The sequence below is a fragment of the Thunnus maccoyii genome, chromosome 9, assembly GCF_910596095.1.
Source record: "Thunnus maccoyii chromosome 9, fThuMac1.1, whole genome shotgun sequence".
Classification (NCBI taxonomy): domain Eukaryota; kingdom Metazoa; phylum Chordata; class Actinopteri; order Scombriformes; family Scombridae; genus Thunnus; species Thunnus maccoyii.
In genome coordinates, this window is record NC_056541.1 from 11894196 (window position 1) to 11916162 (window position 21967).

The 21967-nt window shown below is 39.8% G+C and overlaps 2 protein-coding genes across 6 annotated transcripts in view; both read right to left on the reverse strand.

Moving 5' to 3' along the window:
* Positions 1 to 1220: 1220 nt before the first annotated feature.
* osmr (oncostatin M receptor) lies at positions 1221 to 9805 on the reverse strand. Its single transcript, XM_042420246.1, has 17 exons — positions 9700 to 9805; positions 9451 to 9605; positions 9191 to 9344; positions 8456 to 8728; positions 8243 to 8372; positions 7467 to 7615; positions 7094 to 7227; positions 6859 to 6988; positions 6356 to 6441; positions 5998 to 6211; positions 5370 to 5555; positions 5164 to 5265; positions 4377 to 4544; positions 3989 to 4123; positions 3770 to 3851; positions 3582 to 3666; positions 1221 to 2775 (listed from the first exon to the last, which is right to left on the reverse strand). Exons 1-17 carry the CDS (start codon positions 9785 to 9787, stop codon positions 2374 to 2376), a joined length of 2673 nt encoding a protein of 890 aa, XP_042276180.1. The 5' UTR covers positions 9788 to 9805; the 3' UTR covers positions 1221 to 2373.
* A 146-nt stretch (positions 9806 to 9951) lies between these two features.
* Positions 9952 to 21967, reverse strand: part of LOC121904038 (rho guanine nucleotide exchange factor 28-like) — a 40954-nt gene continuing 28938 nt past the window's right edge. For 4 of the 5 annotated variants that reach the window (XM_042421532.1, XM_042421534.1, XM_042421533.1 and 1 more), the window contains 21 exons: positions 21763 to 21818; positions 20799 to 20856; positions 20034 to 20172; positions 19441 to 19565; positions 19180 to 19320; positions 18412 to 18662; positions 18205 to 18330; positions 17967 to 18084; positions 17106 to 17360; positions 16950 to 17026; positions 16681 to 16859; positions 16314 to 16411; positions 15969 to 16160; positions 15162 to 15293; positions 14852 to 14985; positions 14715 to 14762; positions 14162 to 14266; positions 13845 to 14009; positions 12553 to 12804; positions 11190 to 11544; positions 9952 to 11057 (listed from right to left, as the gene is read on the reverse strand). In XM_042421532.1, the coding sequence (XP_042277466.1) occupies positions 10867 to 11057; positions 11190 to 11544; positions 12553 to 12804; positions 13845 to 14009; positions 14162 to 14266; positions 14715 to 14762; positions 14852 to 14985; positions 15162 to 15293; positions 15969 to 16160; positions 16314 to 16411; positions 16681 to 16859; positions 16950 to 17026; positions 17106 to 17360; positions 17967 to 18084; positions 18205 to 18330; positions 18412 to 18662; positions 19180 to 19320; positions 19441 to 19565; positions 20034 to 20172; positions 20799 to 20856; positions 21763 to 21818 (3197 nt within the window). In that variant the 3' untranslated portion in view covers positions 9952 to 10866. The remainder of the gene's footprint in view (positions 11058 to 11189; positions 11545 to 12552; positions 12805 to 13844; positions 14010 to 14161; positions 14267 to 14714; positions 14763 to 14851; positions 14986 to 15161; positions 15294 to 15968; positions 16161 to 16313; positions 16412 to 16680; positions 16860 to 16949; positions 17027 to 17105; positions 17361 to 17966; positions 18085 to 18204; positions 18331 to 18411; positions 18663 to 19179; positions 19321 to 19440; positions 19566 to 20033; positions 20173 to 20798; positions 20857 to 21762; positions 21819 to 21967) is intronic. The other variant, XM_042421535.1, reaches the window with a different exon arrangement.

Sequence of the window (21967 nt, forward strand, 5' to 3'; positions counted from 1 at the left end):
AATCTACATTTTCTTTACTCAGGATGTTTTAACTACTGTATGACTTTTCACTCATTATAAGAAACTGTGACTTTTTTACATTTAGTGGAATGTAAATATAAATAAATGCTTAGTGACTGAGTCACAATTTGGTGAACTTAAAATCACTTGTTTTCTCCATTTGTTTCATGCCGTATTTCTTAGTGTAAGAAGGTTCTTAGTGAAGAAACTGTTGGGGGGTTGAAACTACAGGTCAAATACTATGGATGGATTCATGTAGGAACTAATGAAACCAAGCTGTTACCAGTTTAGGTGGCAGTGTGAGTGTAAGGGATAAAGTGCTCCTCAGTGATAGGTATCAGGTCAGATTCATAGAAATTGAAAATACATGAAAATAACCATACTGGTCTTGACTTTGCCATTGATGTATGTTGTCACCCATCCTGCATTGATGGATTTTCTGCATGGTATTTGAGTAGCTGAATTTGTGGAGGATGGACACTCTGTTGTTTTCAGAACCAGTTCAGAAATGTATTTAAAAAAACCACAGAGTGGAGCCAACTGAACTAAGGTGTGAGCAGAGAATGTGGTTTGGTGGAGCTTGAAAGAGCATTTGGGTGGAAATTCTGCTGAATTCAGCAGAGCCGAGATTGATTCAAAACTGATAAATTAGATACTTCTAATTTAAACTGTGCAATCTAGTCATATCTTTGATGAATCTTAAGTGTATCTGCATTTTTTAAAACCCAGATGGAAGATGTTGGGCTAGTTCTGATACACTGAAAGTATGGATGGTGGCTGGACTGAACCAAGCATTATAATTTATGATAAAGAAATTCTGATTTAATAACTTAAATCCGTACTTCATATTTTTTTTGAAAAACTTGAATTAGACACAACTTTAAAAAAATATCAACTCTGAGAATTGTACAAAACATATCATTTGAATAACTAGTCACTAATTGATGATTGGGATGATGGGACATTTTTGCAGTTTAATAAAAAAATAAATCTAACATATATTTCATATTAGGACAAAACCAAAACCGAGATCACACTTCAACACAGCAGTGTTATTCTAGTTTCTTTCTCAGAAGAAGTGAGTAACATATTGTAATTGAGGTAACAGATATTTGCCGCGAAAACTGGTTCTGTGTTTTTCTTGATGATGTTGCACTTTAAGAACTATTACACAACTCGCTCAGTTCTTCAGATGCCCTTGAACAGATGAAAAAATAATCTGACCTTCAAAAATCTGATTTATTCTGGCTCTTCAGAATTCAACACATTTATACACAAAGTAGACACCATCTTACTAAACGCACAGTCTATGACAAGGTAAAATGACCATCTCCTGTAGAAGAATATGTCATGAAAACACAATGTAAAAGCACACCAGATACACATTTATATCGAATGACATTACAAGCAAAACAAATGTCTTATCATGAGCTGCATATTTGCAGGAAAATGGGATTTGTGACTGCAGAAGACTTGTAGATTTCTGCTAATGTCAAATGTGTGATTTGTTCTGACAGGTACAGGGACTTTAAGTGTGAGTTTCCTGTATGTTCTAATATCTGAGTCAGAGCCTTTTAACCGTAAAAACCTCTCACCCATTAGTCATTTATGGAGAAACCACAGAAAGCTGAATTCAAAGTCTCCAAACATCTTCCTGTAAACTATAAGCACCTCCTCTCATTTTACTTTGTCTATTTGCTTTGAACTATTGCATGAATATGTAAGATGTTTCTATCCCTAATGTAACCTATACATACTAAATCCTATCAATTTTGATATGTTTTTTGTGTTAACACATTTTTATGTGTAAATTTGTTTTGATAATACCAGCAAGTAATAAGTATACTGTAAAAGTCCAGATAGTATGCACACCTTTCTTCATGTTACTGTCTTCTCACGCTGCCTGATAAAACGTTCAACTGCCTTATCAATGTGACGGGTTGCATCCTGTAGATAACATCTCTAGTTCCTTCTTAGTTTACCAAAATCTTTTTAGTCAGTTGCTTTCTTGCTGCTATATATACTTCACTTATGACAGTGTCAGCAGATTCATTTTTGAACTATACTGCAGCAGGGTTGTTTAAAATGCTATTTAGATTACCTTCTTTGTTTTTTTGTGCTCACATACAGTGTTATCATGATGTCTGTTTTCCAAACTAAGACATAATCAAATCACAAATTGCATATGTTAAAATGTGGCATGAATTCAAAAACATTAACTCCTTTACATTAAAAATGAGCAGACTCACATTATGTCTGATGAACAAAGCATCTATTTACAGCACTGGCACTCTTGAAATGAAGAAATGAAAAATATGAACATACTGTACATATAAATTTCAAAAATGTTCAGCTTCGACTTGGACATTTTACTTATAAAGTTTCATTGGAGATGTAACCATATATTACACAACATGATTCCTGCAGACACTCAGAGGGTTCAAAGCTGGTGATTTCACTGGATTCATCTTGTTGCGGCTCAGACAAATCCTCCTTCATGGTGTGAAAGTAAGTCTTGTTTGCAATATATGTGATTTCCTGAAGGGTCTGTGTGTCCCAGAACACTGTAGCTGACTGTGGACAGTAGTCTGAATGGAGCGGCTCACATGAAGGTGACAAGGACGAAGGCGAGGATTGGAAAACAGAGGACGGTGTGTTCAGGAGCTCAGGATCTCTCAGAGTGGTTGTTTGATTCAGCGGAGGTCTGATATTTAGGATCTCAATGTCACAGCTGATGCACTCCTCCACCCTCTGCGTCTGCAGCCACTCACCAGTCTGCACAAACATGCAGATGCAGATGGGATAAGAATGTACTTTGTATGTGTATTGTAACTTAAGGCAAATAATTACAAATAAGATTAGCCTAACGTAAACACTTGTGTGCGTGTGTGTGTGTGTGTGTGAGTGTGTGCATGTGTGGAAGAGTTGCCGACAAGTTGACCCAGAGGTGGATCTTGTATGCAGTGTGCTGCAACAGCTACAAGGATTTCCAGGGGATGACTTTCTGTTTTTACTTTCAGTAATAATAAGGGTTTTAACTTATTTATGTTAAATTAAAATGATTGAATGAAAAATTAAATTTTTTCTTTTTTTGTAGGGGCCTTATGTTCCTTGCACCGAGTGACACTTTACTTGCCAGAGCCTGTGTTTCAAAAACCTCTACTATGGAGGTGGTGTGTAAAATGTAAAATCATGACCAACAGAGAGTAAGACTGAAAATAAAAACTAATCAGATTTTTTATTATTATTTTGAAAGATAATAGATGAGTTGCTTTCTGCAACTTCCAGTAAGTTTGCTAAAAATGAAATTCAGTTACTGACTGTGTGATGAGTAATGTGAGTGACATGATCAAATTATGGAGAACAAAAACATGATGTAATTTAGCTCATGAGCCACTTTTTGAAACCACAGTGGAGGCAGGAGGTTTGAGCTATAGATTGCTTTTTTTTTTTAAAATTTCTATAAAAATATTGAAAAATAACAACCAACAAAAGTGTAATAGACATCTCTTATGTTTTAGCACGTACAAGTTGTTTCCTCTTCTGTGCAAGATTATATTAATTCAATGGTTTGTCCATACCTGATCAAGGAAGCTGCCTAACTCAGGGATTTTGATGCGCATACCAGCAGGATAAACAAATATCTCCTTCAGCCCTTTTATCAGCCTGGAAAAGAAGCAGGGCAAAAAAAAAGAGGGAAGAGAAAGACTCCAGGTATTCTTCGGTAGAATGAGTGTTTAAGTGAAGATTTAAGGATTAGGTTACTCACATTCTCCTTTGAGGCCACAGAAGGACTGTGCAGCCCAGCAGAAGCAAGATGGGAGTCAGTATCTTGGCCAAGTGAGCAGAATCTAAAGAGAACAATAAACACAAAATTGAATTTTAAAACTTTTTGTCAAGATTCTAACACCCCAAAATGAATCCATACAGCTGTATTGTTGTGCTTTAGTTGTAACTGTGTGATTGCACTGGATGTTCTGGAGCTCACAGTCGGCTCTGGTCCTGACGGTGATGTGGGTTGCTTGTCCAGGCCCCTCCTTAGTCAGGGCACTCACAGAAAAGGCGTACTCATGGCTCTGCTGCAGACCCTCTACTGTCACAGACTTCCTCTGAGGTTCCTCAACTGACACGTTGAACACATTTAGATGCACACAAGATTACAAATCTTGGTTTTGTTGCTGAACAACATCCTAACTCAACTGTGACTCTAGCCATGTGGATAATGTTTATCTGTTGCATTGCAAAAGTCCACATCTATTAAAGTTATTTAAATCATTTTGTATATGTGCATTTTAACACATTAAGAACACATTGTAACTGAAGTATAGATGATGAAATAAGACATATTAACACTGCACATGATGCTTTGTACCCACTTGTCAAATGACGCGGCGGCCTATCAGACCCTACTTCCTGCACTGTAACCAGGTAACCAGTGATGAATGCCGGATGAGCCGGATCATCCTCATTGTAACGCCATTCCAGTGTCACGGATGAGGAAGTACTCTGAACAGGTTCAACCAGACTCGGGGACTGTACAGATTCTGAGGGAAAGGGAGGTGGTTTTGAGGAAGGAAGATATTCAAAATGAAAGTAATAGGCAACCAGCAGCAATGCAACTTCCCCGACTGAAGTGAGTCTTTAGAGACTTTTTTTATCTAACGCCTACACTGTTGTACTGATGTCAGTATATGATGCAAACACATGCATCTGATAGACAGCGGTTACTGTGTTTGTTTTTAAATTTCTCACTGATTTGTTTTCTCTACAAAATGAATCCTTGTGTTCATAGACTTGAGCTGATTAGGATATAACATCCATTTCTTTCTTGTCTCTGCTTGTTTAGTTACTCCTGTCTACTTATCTGACAAACAGGAAAGAATATGTTCTTTGAGATAACATCTAGAGGATGTCTTCATTAGAACCTAAAATGATGATATTCAGTGTGTCAACACTTTAGCTGTCACACGTTATTAAAAGGGTTGCTTCAGACCTTATTTCTCCTGTCGTATATCTCACTGTCCTTTCATACGTTAAACCACTCTACTACGTGCCTATGAGACCAAAAAAATGCTAGGGCACTTTCATGAAGAGATATGGTCGTCAGATTTTAAATATAAATACAACACACACATTGCCAGTAAAGTCAGTAATAGCACTCACCAAGTTCCTGTGAGTATCCAGTCTGTATCTCCAGTAGTCTGTGTCCATTTTGTGTGCATCCATAGATATTAAATTTATACCTACAACCTGCTGTAAAATTTCCTGCAAAATAATAAAGTGACAATAAATGCCAAAGCAAGACAACCTGTCTTGAATGTTGCCTTTACAGTGACTACTGAAGGAAAACAAACAAAACATAATCTTACGAGCAGGTAGGAACAATGTGGTGTTTCCCTCTGGTATCGTCACCCATGTCAGAGTACAAGGTACCGCACCTCCCAGAATGCACCACTCCACAGTATAGCCACAGGTAGCAGTGTCCTGTTCCTCCCAGGACAGATTGAAACCAGAAGCTGAGCCACTGCTGAACTGCTTCTCTACTGAGAGGCTTTCTATTCAGAGACACAAATTTCAACCACTTTATAATTAATCATGTAAAGCTCCTGGATGAAGTGGGACAGACTAAAGCTGACAAAGACAGAATATTTAAAATGCAGTTGGACCGCTGAATCTACAAATGTTGCAACCACTTGCAAGGATGCAACTTGCAGAGTGCAAACCTCTAGCAACACTGAGTACTCTTTCAGTTTCACTAAATTTCTTTCTCTCACAATTTGTTGTAAAATACATATCTTTTTTTCTTTCTAACTTCAGAAAAACAAGCTCAGTATCACCACCATCATCTAATTGTTCACTACATTTTTTTATAGGAGTGAAGACACACGCAAAAAGTGTTGGAGGAAATGACATCTTCCGGAAAGCAAGCAAGCTCTATATATTTTAGAGGTGTTGAACTTGAGAAAAATCTCAGCTGTCTCCACATGAGTTGCTCACCACTGTCCTCCCTCTGTGGGATGGTGATGTGAGCAGGTATGGAGGAGTCTGTGTGCAGGACAGCTTGCACAGTGAAGTCACACTGCTCTGGACCGATGGAGACCTCTGCTTGGGTCTGTCTGCTGTCTTTCCACTCAGTCCTATTTTGGCCTTCCTGCAACCACTGAATTGTGTAGCCTTGGATGTTTACCGTGGCTGCTGTGCCAACAATATGCTGAGAATAAATGGGGTCAAGAGAGGTGGTAAAAGTTCATACTGTGGTGGCATAAATTCTCAAAGTAAAGAGTTTGGGTGCTACCACGCCAATATTTGTGCCAAAATACAGTAACGCATCTGGAGAAAAGTAGATGAGCCTCACCGGAGTCCACAATAGAGTAACTTGACGACTGTGTAGGTAGGACAACTGCTTTATTCTCCTCCATAAATCCAAAGTCACCAACGGATCTGAGGGAAGCACATGAAGATTATTCATTCATCAACAGATCACTCAGTTCCTTTACACAGTATACTCATTGTATATACTAACACTGTAGTACGACCAATAGTTTATAGTCTGGCTTTGGACTAACTTTGTGATGTGTAGGACTTTGTTTTGTCAACTGCTTCTTCTCGTCTTAAAATGAAGTATACACAGTATAAAGAAAGAAAAGGGAATTTGGGGGGGAGGGACTTTCCTTGTCATTGTGATGGCAAAGTTGGATCTCATGTATAATTGAAATCCTGGGTTCATGAATGCTGAAGGATAATTTATTGTCTATTTTGATCTTGACCTGAAATATTTGAACACAGTCTTGACTCAAACTCCATTGAAGTTGGATTTGGACTGAACTCGACCACATTCTGTATACGTCATGTACTTACAGGTTGTAAAGAATATGGGTTGTGTCCAGTCTCCCCAGAGTCTGCCATTGACAGAGCAGCATACCCTAGTAGAGTAGTGGGTGTTGGGAATCAGATGTTCCAGTTTTACACTCACATTGCCAGAGGTCAGCTGTGACAAACATACAGACAAAAAGGAAAACCAAGCATTAAAACTTCTGATCATGCTTTATAAATATTACATTATTGTTGTATTGTTACACTACATTAAACTCACAAAGTTGATGCTGCCAGGGTCTGTGGTGACCTGACAAAGGAGGTCTAGTTGACTCAGGTTTCCCTGCACGATCCAGGATACAGTGGTGTCTGTCACCCCAGGGCTCACTCTGTCCCACTCCACTACAGGAAAAACTGATGACAATACACACATGAAATCCATACACTTGCTAAAATTAAATCTTCAAGTGGTAGTGCGTTTAAAATCAACAACACGATGTAGACCCCAGCACTAATTTCACCACACTGTGTATATAAACTGTCGTTACACAAGTGTGGTTTTTGAGTCTTTAAGGCTTTAAAAACGCTACTGAGAGTGTACAGCAACAGCTGCATATTCCATATGGAGTTTAGATGTTTGCGTGACCTCTGACCTCTGTCAAAGAAGTTGAAACTGTAGTTTGCTGTCTCTTCTCCCAGCTGATCCCTCACCACCAAACTGATGTTGTATTCTTCCAGTTGTGGGACAGCTGGGAATTTACAGGATGACTCCTCACAGCTGATGGGAGCCTGGTCAGTGTTTCTATGTTTTCACCATCAAAGAAGGGAAAGAGAAATGACTCATGAGAACAGCAGAACCATTTCAACTATTTGTTTGGGGTTTGATTAAGAACAAACATTGTAATGTGGTGACATGATATCTGTTGATGTTACAAAAGTCTTTTCTGTCCTGTGGCCCTGCTTAGTTAGAGTGTGTTGTCAAGCTGAGTGTGGTAAACTTTGCTTTGAAGAACGTGGGGGCAGCTCCAAATGAATTTAATTTTTATACATATTTGAAACCTCATTGTTTACGTTCATAAATATCAAAGAAAAAAAATCATTTTGTGCTGCTTTTTAATCTGTAGAAAAGCAATGGCGTAAATTTGAATTATTAACTATTAAACTACATAGCAGTAGAGTAACATTGGGAAGACGCCAAGCTGAGCACCAACATTTGTGAAGAAGTGAAATTGAAGCTTGGACACAGTAGTGCCAATGAGGCAGCTGGAAGAAAAAATGCAAAAGACAATGTATATTGTCGCTGATTTTTGTCACAGATGTTTCCCATACACGCTATAAAAACACTGACATCAAACCCGTCTCTGTCTGATGCTCTGTGGTGAAGCTATAAGTGCATCCTGAATATTTGGTAATGTATTTATGTGTTTACACTATATGGAGAGTCTGTGTTCGCGTGTTGCCATCAGACAGGTCTCGTTTTCTGCCTGGATCCCAGGTGCAATTGATAGTTTTCATGTCTGAGGTCACACAGCTGAGGTTTCTTGGCTTCTCCGGAGGAACTACAGCAAACACACACATGCATTAAAATTCAGTAGGAAGATAAAATTAATCAAAAGCCATAAAAATAATAATTCAAACTCACAGCTGATGTAATTCCAGGCATGAATTGTGTTGCCTGTTGTATCATTGCAACTGACCAACAGAACTTTATAGAATGACGTTGGGATGGTCAAATTGTCAACAGCGATAGCCTTGACCCTCGTTCCAATGCTGATAAGATGCTGTTTTTTTTTTTTGTATTCCATGCTGGTGATGTCGACTCCTCTCCGGGGAACACAGCAGAACATTGCACTGGTGCCCTCCCTCAGCACCCGTTCGAGGGGAAATATCTTGGTCTTATCCTTTACCTCAGCTCCTGAAGGTCATAGAGTTATAGTACATTCTCAAAAGGATCTGGACAGCAACAGTAACAAGTGGTGGTGTTGCAAGAAATAACTGGAATCCCTGGTATTTTCTAGGGCCCTAACCACTAACTGGAAAAGTATTGTCGGATAATGCCACTACAAATCATAAATAACACAAATGTGAGCCTTCTAAGTTTATTATTGCCAAGCTTTGAGTGGGATGTACTGTATATATTGCAAACATTTGCAGTGACTGCAAAATACACTGCAACAGTTGAGAAACTCTGATCTAGAGATTGGTGAAAGGGAAGAGAAAAAGAATGGTGCCTCACTCTTGCTGAGAAAACAGACTTGCGCTTGTTTGAAATCATGATCTTATCAGTGATACGGTGCACACCAGAAGCAGGTGATTTATTTAGTTGAGTTTTATGCACATACATTAACAATTAAAGATCAAAATAACATCATCTCACCATGGTTGGTTACCCAGTTGCTCCAGGGGCTTGGGACAGACTGATTATAGAAATGTCGTATCCGAACTGAGTGATCAACACACTCCAGAGGCAGATCAGAGGTCCATGTCCATGTGTATTCATATAAATCTGCAGAGGCCACACTCACGTTTCTCTAGGTGAACAACCAGGGTAAATGTAATATTTATTTTAATGCAGCTTGAATAATAGCAAAAAATCACTGGGATGCAGCTACATACAGATGAACTTTCAATACTCACATTGTAAATAATCATGTGGTTTTCAGTGCGGCTGACCTGGATCTCATAAATGCCATGCAGTAAGTCAGTGTGGTTTATCAGCCAGCTCACCATAAGGCTTTGCTTGTCATTGACAGCCTGCAGAGGACTAATGCTCAGTTTTGGTGGCTGCCAAACTGACACACAGCCCAACAAAATGTGTGTTAAGTTACCAAACATATTTAAGGAGCATTAAAATGGCCTGAGAGAATTTAAATGAATCAAACTCACCAGTGTCCATACAGCATCCACTGTGATCCTCAGAAAATATTAGATACAATCCAAGCAGATTGAAAAAAGATATTCTGTAACTCATCATCCTATCCTGAGAAATGATCAAAACACACTGACTGAAAATCTTGTGAGTCAATGGTTAATAAGCCTGCCCACAATAACTGTCAGTGTATTGCGTAATCATGTGAGGTGTCTAAATGTCAAACTGATAATGCTATATTGTGGTACTTTACACCAAAAACACACACGTTTGCAACAATATCTTTATATGCAGTACAATATTAATATATGGCACATCACAGTTCTGATTACAGAGATTACAAGAGAACACTTCATATCAAACAAAATATAATTCATGTTGACAGTGCATGAAGCAATTTACACACAATAAATTACCAACTTGTCAGAAAAGGAGACAAACAGAAAACATACAGCCATTTTTTTTTTACAGAAATCACTCACGGTATCAGATAGCAAGATAGATTTTTGGCACTTAAGTGAGAAAAATTATAAGATCCTCTTCCAATATAGTGTGCATAGGTAGCCTTTCCATAAAACTATACATATATTTAATATTTATACAATGTCAGTCTATTTTATTTCTTTCAAATGCTCACAATCCCTTATAAATATTATTAAAGTTCACACAGAGAAATAATAGCACTCTATAGGAGAGCTGTTAATGCTGTACATCAATTGGCCTCTAAAATATTTCCATTTACTTTAAGTGCTCACAGGGAAATAATATCAATACTTTTGTCTTGATTACCTGGTGCTTTAGGTCCCAGTGGTTGGGTCATATAAGTACCTCTGCCTTCAAACAAGTGCAACAGATACCAAAAAACCCCCCACTGATTTACATAGATGCTTATCTACTGACATGAGAGTACAAGTATAAAAGCTGATTTACAAAGAGCTTGCTTGGGGAAAAAGGCACAAATGGTTTGATCAGGCAGAAGGAAAATGACACTGATAAAGGCACACTTCCTCCCAGCAACTATTCCGTAACTTGATTATCCAGGTTTTCAAAAATGAACTTACATCCATCGCATTTAGATAGATGCAAGCACACACATACATAAACACATAAAAGCAACAGGTATATTATTGTTGGTCCAGTTATATGTCAGGCAGCTTGCATTGGTTGTTTCTCTCTCATAATTCTCAGAGATAAACAATGTTCTCCTCGCCTCCCTCCTCCCCATTCTGTCCCTCAAGAGAGAGGTAAGCCTGCGGGGGAAGGAGAGGAGTAAGAGAGGGAGAGGAGGAGTAGTCATCCTCGTAAAGTCTTTGACCTGTGACCTCTGACCTCCAGGTTCCCAGGGAGCGCCGGTCCAACTGTGGACTGAAGTCTGCTAGAAGGAGAAAGACAGACTCTCAAGACAAAGTTGTTTTGGAGGACTGGATAGAGACATAAGAAACTAAGTAAATTCATTCACATTGTGGTCTTTTAGGTACTATATTTCATATGCAGTAAGTACACTTACTCTTGTTGGTCCTCTGTGGCTGTGCAGTGACCCTGCTGTTGTAGGGGCGTACGGAGTCGTTGTTACTGTAGTTTGGGTATGTCAGACCATCTGGAGGCTGTTTGCCATGTGTTTGACTCAGCAGGGTATTGAGGCTGTTGTAGAGGCTGGCGCTGAGGCCAAGGTTAGCAGTGTAGCTGGAGCTGTGCAGGGTCCCGTCACAGTTCTTTCTTGGTGTAGAGAGCAGAAGCTGGTGCTGGTTGTTGTTGGTGGGCTGGTGGAGATGGTTCTGCTGGAGGGAGGCAAGTAAAGCTGCCTCATTCTTGTACACTGAACAGTTACCATCCAGACTGCCTGAGCGACTGTGGCTGGACACCTGGGAAATTCAAAAAATTGAGGTGAGATGAGCAGTGTCTTGAACTGCCCCATGGGGAATGTTGTGTTTCATGGTTTGCGCCTTGCCAGCAGGAAACCAAAATTGCTGATAAATTTGTTCTGTATTTGAAATAGTTATTGCTCTGTTGAAAAGTTAGTTAAGTTCTGGACGAATAAAGGTATTACTGCTCATTGTATAATGGAGAAGAACACATTACACAGCTTTCAGACAAGAGAAAAATACAATTGGAAAAAGCATTACTTTTTCAAATATTTACAGTTACGCTAATATTTCTTAAAATAAATTGGGAAAAATGAGGCAATTATGGAACCTACTGAAATAATACAATTAACAGTACAGGCATACACCAGTAGATCTAAATCAGTAGTTTCAAAACTTAACCAAGGAATTGCAAAAGGTAGGGGAACTACCACAAACTACGCCAAGGACAGATGAGCAAAACAAGAAGTCAACAATGGGAGGACGTGTGAAACAATTTTTTCTACTTCTTGTTCATTTTTTCATTACTTGTAAAATGAAAACATCTATCTATCTAATATCAATAGACCATACATGTTGGAGAGATTGTGGGGATGATGAGGCAAATGACCACCACATTTTCTGAAACCGCCCAAAGATACAACTATTTTCCGGAAAGTATTTGGAGAATCATGCAGCATATTCATGGGCGGCAGATACCATTGACATGTATGTCACTTTATTTGGGCAATCTTCCAGAGGTAATAACAGGAAATGTCAATACATCCTGAAAATATTGACTGTAGCAACAAAAAAAGCACTAGTAAATGTGATGCAATCACATCTAAATGTTTAAAAAGAATAGTAATCGATATTATCAGCCACTTGATTTTTATTGCTTAATTTCTCAGATTCCCCTAAAATGGTCAATCCCTATCCATCTCTCCCAATCCCCCCTCTCTACTGTTATATTCTCTCTCTTCATTGCTGTATCACCTTCCTGTCTCTCCTCCCCCATCTGCCTCTTACCTTGAATCCATCCAATGGTATCGTAACAGGCAGGCTGCTCTGGCGGCTGTGTCTCCAGCTCTGGAGTATCCTCTGCTGGGTTTCAATCTTCTCCTTCTCCCTCTCCACACTCTTCTGACCCTCCTTCAGTCTGTCCAGATTGTGCTGATACTCCAGCAGCTGAGCCTCCAGCTCCTCACGCTCGCAGCGCAGCCGCTCGGCCTCCAGGAAGCACTGTTGCTCACGCTGCTCCAGCAAACTCACCTGTTCACTCTGTCAACACATACATACATATAGTTCAGTGTTTATTTCTTTTTCTGTGGTTAGAGCCGCTTTTGGTGTTTGCCCATTTAAGTGTTTGTATGTGTATTTTTCATATTCCTGCACTTAGCCAAACAGTGATGACAACATAATAAATTGAGTTTGATGGCTCAAAATTTTGCTGTTTTCTAAAATATCACCTTTTAGTGTGCAAATTGGTACAATTTCATTTCTACACGTCCTGGGGCTGCAAGATGTTAGAGACTAGCTTTTTCCACTCTGTCTGACTTCCTTAATAGAAAAATACCTTTTGGCCTACATTATTGCTTTTGATTAATGATTACTCTTTGGTATAATTAAATCAAAACAATGTGTATTAATCGCTAGTCTAACTGAGGCAAAGAAAATGTTAACTGTACAATGAAAACCCATACTCTCCTAACAAGTTTTTTTTTCTTGACAGACTTTCTACTGTAACATTATTAATCATGAGAATACATGGTGCTGCACAACATACAGTGTGTGTGTATGTCTCAACTAGAAGAAAAGCATATTTCACAAATGTTTATGAACTAGTTAAAAATGGGACTTTATGTTCAGGCAGAAACACCCACCTGTGGTTAAAGGAAAAAGGATGTTACAACACTCCACAAAATGACATCTGCACATCATGTACTGATATCTATTACAATCTAAAAAACATATCTGATCATGGGGAGTTGAATTCATAGGTCACGTTTTGTTGAAATGTGATAGCCTTCACTTTTTATGTGCCTGAAATCTGTTTTTACTTACGTCCATATTTACTGCAACTGTGGTGTTTTTGAATGCTTACTTGTGCCAGCTTTAATTTGGATGTGATATAATCAGAAACTGGCACAGATGAAAGATATGGGAGAGGCTTTAGTGTGCCACAACACAACGACCACAACATTTTTCTGTGTAGCACCCAAGCCACCATGGCATGAGAACCAGAGAGGGAGAGTCAGTCAAGAAAAGAGAGTGAGACAAATCAGAGTACATGCAACTCTGAACATTAGAATGAGGCTCACCTGTTGTTTCTCTCTGGCCACACACTCTTTGTCCCAGCGCTGCTGCTCTTGTTTCAGCTTCACATACAGTTTGTGCACCTCATCCACCTCTTCCTTCTTCCTCTCTAAACTCTTCTTTTCCACTTCCTCCTTCTTCTTATCAACACTCCTCTGCTTCTCTTGCTCCTGTATGACAAAAGAAACTGGTTTTATCTCCTCTCAGTATTTCAAAAAAAGGGGCAACTGAATTCTAGTCTAACTTCCTAAAAACATTTATACTGATACACTGGCCTGTATGTAGTACAAATATTTGGACATAAAAACCATGTGGCTGATACCAGGTTGTTTTGGAGGGAAGTGATGGTCCTGAGCTGAGGTCTTTCTCCATCCTGAAGGCGGAGTTTCTGGACCTCAAAGCAGCTGTCCTGGAGGGTCACAGCAGCCTGCAAACAAGAGGAGGACACATCTGATCACACTCCAGTTACTGCCCTTATAACATAACCATTACCATATTTAGGGTTAGGCTTCAATAGTATTTTAATGAATTTGATCCAACTTATAGAGCCCAAATTATTTCAAATGCTCTATATAATCTACTTGGCTTTGAGCGATTTTCAGTCAGAAATAACTTATTAACATTTGAGGACTTAAACTCGAAAACTGGCACCCAAAGAACTAAAACACAAGACTTTTTGGGGGGGAAAGATTACATATTTGTATTCATATAAAAGGCTAATGCATCTAAAATGGAACCAGCTATCATAAACCAACCCTATTCACCCTGGTCATATCTCAGTGATTGATAAATGTAATGCTAACCCTATCTTTTATGGAGGCAAATATTCACGCATGCTGTCAGCCACATATACTGAAATTTGTGTCTTTTCTCACCTGCAGACTGTAGAGAAGCTGTGTCAGACTCTGGACACTCTCTGCCACCTACAGAACATGATGTTATTAAAGGGGGAACACTAATGTATATTTATTCATCAACAAACATTGCTCATAGGGAACTACAATGGTTGAACCTTTAACATTGTTTCTTTGGTGTCTCCTCTTCTCAGCTCAACAGCAGAGCTCCACAACACACCGTCCAGCCCCGTCAACTCACTGTCTGATCCAAGGGAGGTGGAACTCATACTGAGCGTGCTCAGATAATCTGCTGTAGAAACAAGAGAGGAAGAAAGGCATATGATGAATGTCATAACTTGCACATATTATGCAATGTGGTTCCGTCACATCAGCAAAGGTCAAGCAGTACGTATGCATGCGGGCAGCATGAACTGACATTACAAAACTGCATTCAAAATTGCAGTGTATAGTAGATCTGTGACTCACGCTCAGAGGGAGACTCCTGGATACTGCTGCCATGACTGTTGTAGCTACAGCACTCTGGTCCTTGGAAAGGAGAGCTCTGACTTTGTACAGAAAGGCCATCACGAGCCTGCAGAATGGTGATCAGGTTCTCCGCTGCAGAGCAGAAGAAGCAAACATGTATACATATTTTAAATTCTAACACAATTCCAATAAAACTATCTTGTATTGCTGTACTTTTGGGTTACTCCAGAACCTGCACACCCACATAGGTGATTTAATTTGTGGCCGACTAGATATCAGATTGTAGCTGGGTGGAGCTATGCAAGGAATTACATGATGTCATCAAACTCCTAATACAAATGAGAATGTTAAAGGTGTAAGTTGTCCAGCCTCAACAGGTGCAAAAAAACTAAAAGGACAGTGAGGGACATGTCAATTAAGCAAGTCTATAAACACCCACATGGTCTTGAGAAAAGGTATAGTCAGCCAAAATATGTGACATAGGTATGTGTACAGTGTTTTGAGAAAGGTTACATTTGTTTAAGGTGAATAAAAAATGTGTGCAAGTGTAAAAACAATGTTTCCTTTGCAAAAGTCTTACTTTGATCAAAGGGTCTGAGTATAAAATGCTAGAGTGTTAGACTAAGTGTTTCCCATATTTAGATTTTATTTGTGCTGCCACCAAAACAGATTCCGGAGGGGCAGTTAATGTGTTGATGAATCCTGCAGGAATGTTCATTTTTGAAATAGGAGAAAAACATTCTCAAGCTGACATATGCAGCATGACTGCAGCATCATGTAGTCCACAGTATTCAACAGCTTTCTCACCTTCTCTGAGTGCAGCTGTGAGCAGTGACGAGGCCTTTCGCGGCGTCTCACTTTCAGAATCTGGCTGCACCAGCAGATGGCGATGTGGCACAGGTTCTGGGGAGCGGAGGGTTAACTCCGTGAGCTCAGCATACAATTGCAGTTTCTCCTCCAGGCTGTCGCAGATGCGCTGGTCCTGACCCAACAACGTCTCTACACAAAACAAACGCTAAGATTAAGACTTTATTTGCTTATGGTTCTATCAGGGAATGTTCTTTAATGTTTCATGATTATACAATTAATCATTTTTTAATAAGGTCTGGTAACAGATACTTTGTGCATGCGGGCACACAAATGTTTTCTTACCTTGGAACTTGGTGATCTTCTGAACCCTCACTTCTGCTGCCCGCCTGGCCTCCTCCGATTCAGCGCTCCGCTCCTCCTCCTCCTCTTCCTCAGGACACCTGCCATGTTGGTTGATAGTAGAAGGTTAGATAATGTGTAACACACACATGCACTTACACACATTAACCAGGCAAACACACATGCACACAGATTCTAATTCCCAGAGTAATTCTCAGAGGCTTCTCCGTGATCTACTGTGGCTTGGATTGTATCTTATTTGTACATCGTTGAGGACAAAAGTATCTGCCAAAAGCACTGACACATGCACACATTAACAGTCAAACATACTGTACAATACATGTAAATGTAGATGACTTGACACACAAACCTCTCTACAGCTTGTCGTATGTGTCTCATCCAAGCATTCCTCTCTTCTCTGGTGGTGGTGTGAACTTCATACATCTCTGGTCCCACTGAGGAGGCGGAGATGAGGAACATCCCTCTCTCCTCATTAGCTACTTCTCTAACGATGAGCTTCTGCAGAGGGATAACTGGGGGCTTCTGGTCCTGAAAGAGTGGATTAAAAATAAAAAAATAAGGATGGACAGCTGGACAAGGTGTCTCTGATTTCAAAGTTTTCCTCAGGTTGAGTCTTACCACAGCTGCAAATACGAAGCGCTGGTCTTTCTCTTGCAGGAAAACCAGAACGTCTGTGAGCAGGAGAGCCAACGTATCTGAAAAAGGAAGTACAAATACATGTAGATTGTCTGTTAAACTCAAAAGATGTAGTGACATAGACGCTCTTAAACACACCTTTTAGACGTCCTGTGGCAGTCTTCCAGTACACCAGCCCTTTGTGCTGTAGATCTCTGTGTTTGCTGTGCAGGTCCTGTTTGCGAAACACCTTGCCATTCTTCAGCTTGGCAAAGCTCTTGTTCTCCAGCCGGGCCAGCACTTCCTGCAGCTCCTGAAACATCTCATGTTTACTTACAGTCAGGTCCACTGCTGCAATGACGTCACGGATTTGAGCCAGAGCACTGGACAAGTCAGAATGTTCCTGACTTCCCTCTGCGGATGGAAGAAGTGACAGAGAGGTCTTAGCAAAATAACAAATTATGAAACACTGTTTTTCAACTGGACTGCCCTTACAATAAAAAAAATAAAAGGTTCTGACACTCAGGCTCTTTCTGTATTCCACAGAAACAGAAGAGTTTGGCACATGTCAGTTCTGCTTACTAAGGCATTTTATAGTGACTGGCTTTGTTAAACCATTGAATGCTAATTGACACAAGTCATGAAAACATGCTCAAGCAGAATATTTTTCAAACAGACACCATTAATAATGTGCTAGTTTTTTTCAGTGCATCAACCAGCACTGCAAAAATAATGCATATCCTCTTATTTTGCAAAAAATACATGTTTTAGTATAACACTTTATCGATGAACACAGGAAATAACCTCTTTATTTGTGCTTGATATGGTAGCTAGTTTTGCAGTTGTACTTTTCATGTAACAGTCTGACCTGAAACATGCAATGCTATAGGAGATTTTTGGATCATATTTCAAATTTTACATGTTGCTATGCAAAAACATGAAAAATACCCCTTGCCTTTACCTTTGTGTTCCATAGAATATGTCACTGAGTTTGTTTAGGATGCAGTAGAGTGGACTTACCCTGAGTGTACTGCAATATCCTCTCCAGCAGCACTGGGTACTTGGTGATGCGCTGAGTCACTAGCAGGATAAATTCTGGCACCCCTCTTCGCCTGACCAGTGAGTTATTGCTCTGTTGCTGTGAACAGAGAGGTCAACAACATTATGAGAACATTAACTCCTCAATCAAGATATTAAATCAAGATATTTTAAAAGCATATTTTAAAAAAGAATACGGGAGCTTGGAGCAGAAGCTTACTTTGACGAAGTTTTGGAATTTCTTGTTCTGTTGCTGCAGCTCTTTGAAGAAATTGACGGCTTCAGTGTGGTGACTGCAGAACTCTCCGTACACCTGCTTCATCTTCTCAGCATTTTCATCTGAGAACTGAGAGAGAGCCCATAAGAGACTCAGTATAGACATTTACAGTATCTGTGTGTTTGTTTACATGCATCAATCTTCACCAACCTGCTGAAGCAGAATGTCTCCAATCTGATGGATGAGGTAATTTCTGTGGTTCTCAGGTTGGGTTGCAGCCTGTCTGCGTTCCTGCAATGCTCCGAAGAGGTTCCTGTGGAAGAGCAAGAGGGGGTCCAAGCAGGGGAAGATCCGGGCCACACAGTCCCAGTCCAGCTGCAGCTCCTCCAGCATGCCTCTCCTGAATACCTCAGACATGACTGTCAGCGTTTGGATGTGGTGCAGCTCTGTCTGCATCAGCTCTATATAGGGGCACCGAAAGTGGATTATGGACTCTGAAATATCTGGTATGTGTATGTATCAAGGTGCTGATCATGTGTTTTGGTGGGCAAAGGTTTCTCAGCAGTGAAATAATCTCATTGATTGAGATAACCTATGTGGACAATGTGATTTTTCTGGCTAACAAGTGTTTAACTGAATCTCAGTGGAACAAGCAAGCACTTCTGCTTGGTAGAGACACATTTCAACAGTTTCGTGCAAAAAACACATATGTGGAAAAAATAACGAGTAGTAAAAGGTTTTATGGACTTCAAGGATGGAATTGTGCATGATGTTTGGTATTAAGTCTGCCAATTAGCTGGCTTGACTACTGACAAATAGGGTCAACTTAACCAATAAGATCTGTGTTACAATTACACAATGCTCATATAAAATACCCTAAAATTAAAAACTATACTGAAATACAATAAAATTGTTAAGTATTGGAATTTTTCTAAAGATGATCTCCAGACTCAAGAAAGAAAGACAGAGCTGTCTCACCATAAATAACATCCTGTCGTTTGATGGTGCGTCTGTCATGCAACCTGCAGAACTCCGGACTGACTGCAAGACTCCATGACTCCACCTCAAGTCCAAGCAGGTCAGCTGACAAGTCGCTCATTAGAGGAGCGTCACCAGCATCTGTAGGAATAACGACAATGAATCATGTCTTCCTTTTAAGTCACAATCCATGTTACGGCAATTCTAAACTATAATGTATTGTATGTGTGTGAAATGATGATGTAAGCCTGTCTTCCTCACCCTGTGAGGTGATCGGAGTTTCGGCTGACAGGGGAGTCGCTGTGATCAGCGTTCCCTCGTCTGAGCTGTTAGTGCAAGCTGTCACACTGCACTCACCGTCCACCCCCACTGTATCACTCAGCCGTCTGTACAGAAACAAAACAAGTGTGATTTGAACATGGAACTTTTTGTGGATGGAGTCACAAATAGAGAGTTTGGGAAATCTTCTGAAAAAACTCACTGAAATCCAGAATTAGATATTTGGTGGGTTACAGGTTGACCCATCCCACTCATTTAGTGGTAATTAAAATACTAGGATATACATACACAGTACATTTAAAATAAACTGAAATGAAACAGACAAAGATACACAGTTAATAATGTTCAAAATGTAAAGATTTCATTTTAAAAAGTCATTGTTGCAGACTTGCTCTCCCTGAGGTTTCTTCCATTTTGTCCTTGTTTTTGGGGGAGTCTTTTCTCATCCAAATCAAACACCTAAGGATTGAGGATGTTGTATTGCTGTACGCTCCCTGAGGCAAATTTGTGATATTGTGATATCAAGTAAATAAAACTGACTTGACTTGACTATAGTGGGAACACAACCATCCTACCTGCTGTCTATAGAGATGGAGATGCTTTTGGTGAGAGTAGCAACTGTTTCTCTCTTCTCTCTGGTCATTGTTGGAAGTGAAGAGGAGGAGGAGGAGGAAGAGGAGAAGACGGAGGCTGGAGAGTTGTCTTTCACAGAGTCTGAAAGAGAAACCAGGACAACAGGCAGGAAGAGGAGTCAGTATATGTTCCCAGATTGGAAGGCTTCCCCATTACAAAAAACAAATACTTCATATGTCTGTTTAGAATTCAGACGTTTTGTTTATATCTACGTAATCACCGACTGTAACAGTTGCTGTATTATAAAGCTGTGAGAAGGTCTGCATTTGTTATCATTTGTTTAACTGGGCATGCAGCCTACAGTTGTGACAGCATGTTGTAGTAACTGAAGCTGATTGAGTGTGACCTTGACACCTTTGTCGACGCCAAACTCTCGGTGAAGACACATACTGTAGCTTCACATTAAGAAATGAAATTATCCTGTCAGTGCATGAGAAACACTCAACCTCTGCACTCATGCACACACACATAAACACAATCCAGGCCTGATCCCCCACTGAAGCAGATTAAAATTTAACTTTTTTTTTTTACCAGAGAAAGAACAACAGTCAGAGGGGAGAGTGGGGGATGAGGAGAAATGGTTTACTTAATCTACTACAGGAGAACCAAGGGAGGACAGATAAAACTAAATAAATCAAAGACAGAGGGAGGGGACAGCAGGGAGAGGGGGGGGGGAGGAGGGGGACACACCGTAATTTTTGACTCACTCTGTGGGAGGGACAGGGTCTTGCTTTTCATCAGCAATGCATTCCTCTCCTGTGGCTTCTGGGGAACATATAATCATATTAACATCAACAGCTATAAATCATAATATTCATGTTTTAATATGAAATAAATATCAAGTTGTAGTTCTAACATAACAAAGTCAGTCTATTTAAGCCTTTAAAAAATTAAGAAGAAAAATCCCCCCCGCAGATAGTCTTGCTGTCGTCACTTTGTGATATTCATCACATTCCAGGAGTTCCTTTGTCACTAAGTGTTGGAATTAACTCTTCCCGTTGGACTCGCTTCCCATCAGCTCGCCTGTGCATATTTCTTTTTTTGGCATTTTGCTCTTATTAGACAGCACAGTCGAGTGTGACAGGAAACACGGAGAGAGACAGAGGGAATGATCTGCAACAAAAGCCGGATTTGAACTGGGGATGTGGCAGCCGCACAGCACGCGTCTTGCGATTTCGACAACCCCCAGAGAACACATGTGAACTTACTAGATTCATGACTTGACTGCATGGACAGTGATTCACAAAAGTAACAGCTGTAGCATAATAACATCACAAGAGTAAGAGATTGTTAGTTTATAAAGTGGTAATTGTGTTCTTAATTCAAAATACAATACAAGTAATGTAACGGCATTTTTATAGGCTGTTGGTGCTGGAGAAATACTTTCTGTGTGATTGTTTGACTTGGAAAATCGAAGAAGAAGAAGAAGCCCAAGTATGACTCATGACATTACTATTTTGAGCTGCAAATAACTTAATATGACAATAAGAATAACACATCATCAAATAACAAAGTAGACCCAGACATGCAATGTGCTGTGCACATCATCAACATCTATGTTTGTAAAGTCTTTTAGAGTGTATTTTTCCTTTAAACTACTATTTGAAATGATTCATTGTTCTTACTCATTGGTTTTTGAGACCAAATGTGGTGCACAAGTCTGACAGTTACCTTTCCACAGGCTGCAGCCGACTCTCGACAGTTCTTATGGACATTCAGGAAACAGTCTGCAGAAAAAAGCAGATGAAATTCCAGTTAATTTCATCAGTTAACTGCTAATAAACAAAATTACCACATCTCTGGATTCAGTGTCCAGATGGCTATCAAACTGCCCCGCTCCTTGCGATCGATGTTGACTTTGTGGGAGGAAGAAAAC

Excerpts from the sequence above, each read along its gene's own strand:
- osmr (XM_042420246.1), bottom strand. The coding sequence starts at position 9,787 with ATGATGAGTTACAGAATATCTTTTTTCAATCTGCTTGGATTGTATCTA. Across the intron at positions 8,373-8,455 it reads TGCCTGGAATTACATCAGCT|TTCCTCCGGAGAAGCCAAGA; the intron begins GTGAGTTTGAAT and ends TGTTTGCTGTAG. Across the intron at positions 4,124-4,376 it reads GCCGCCGCGTCATTTGACAA|TTGAGGAACCTCAGAGGAAG; the intron begins GTGGGTACAAAG and ends TCAACGTGTCAG.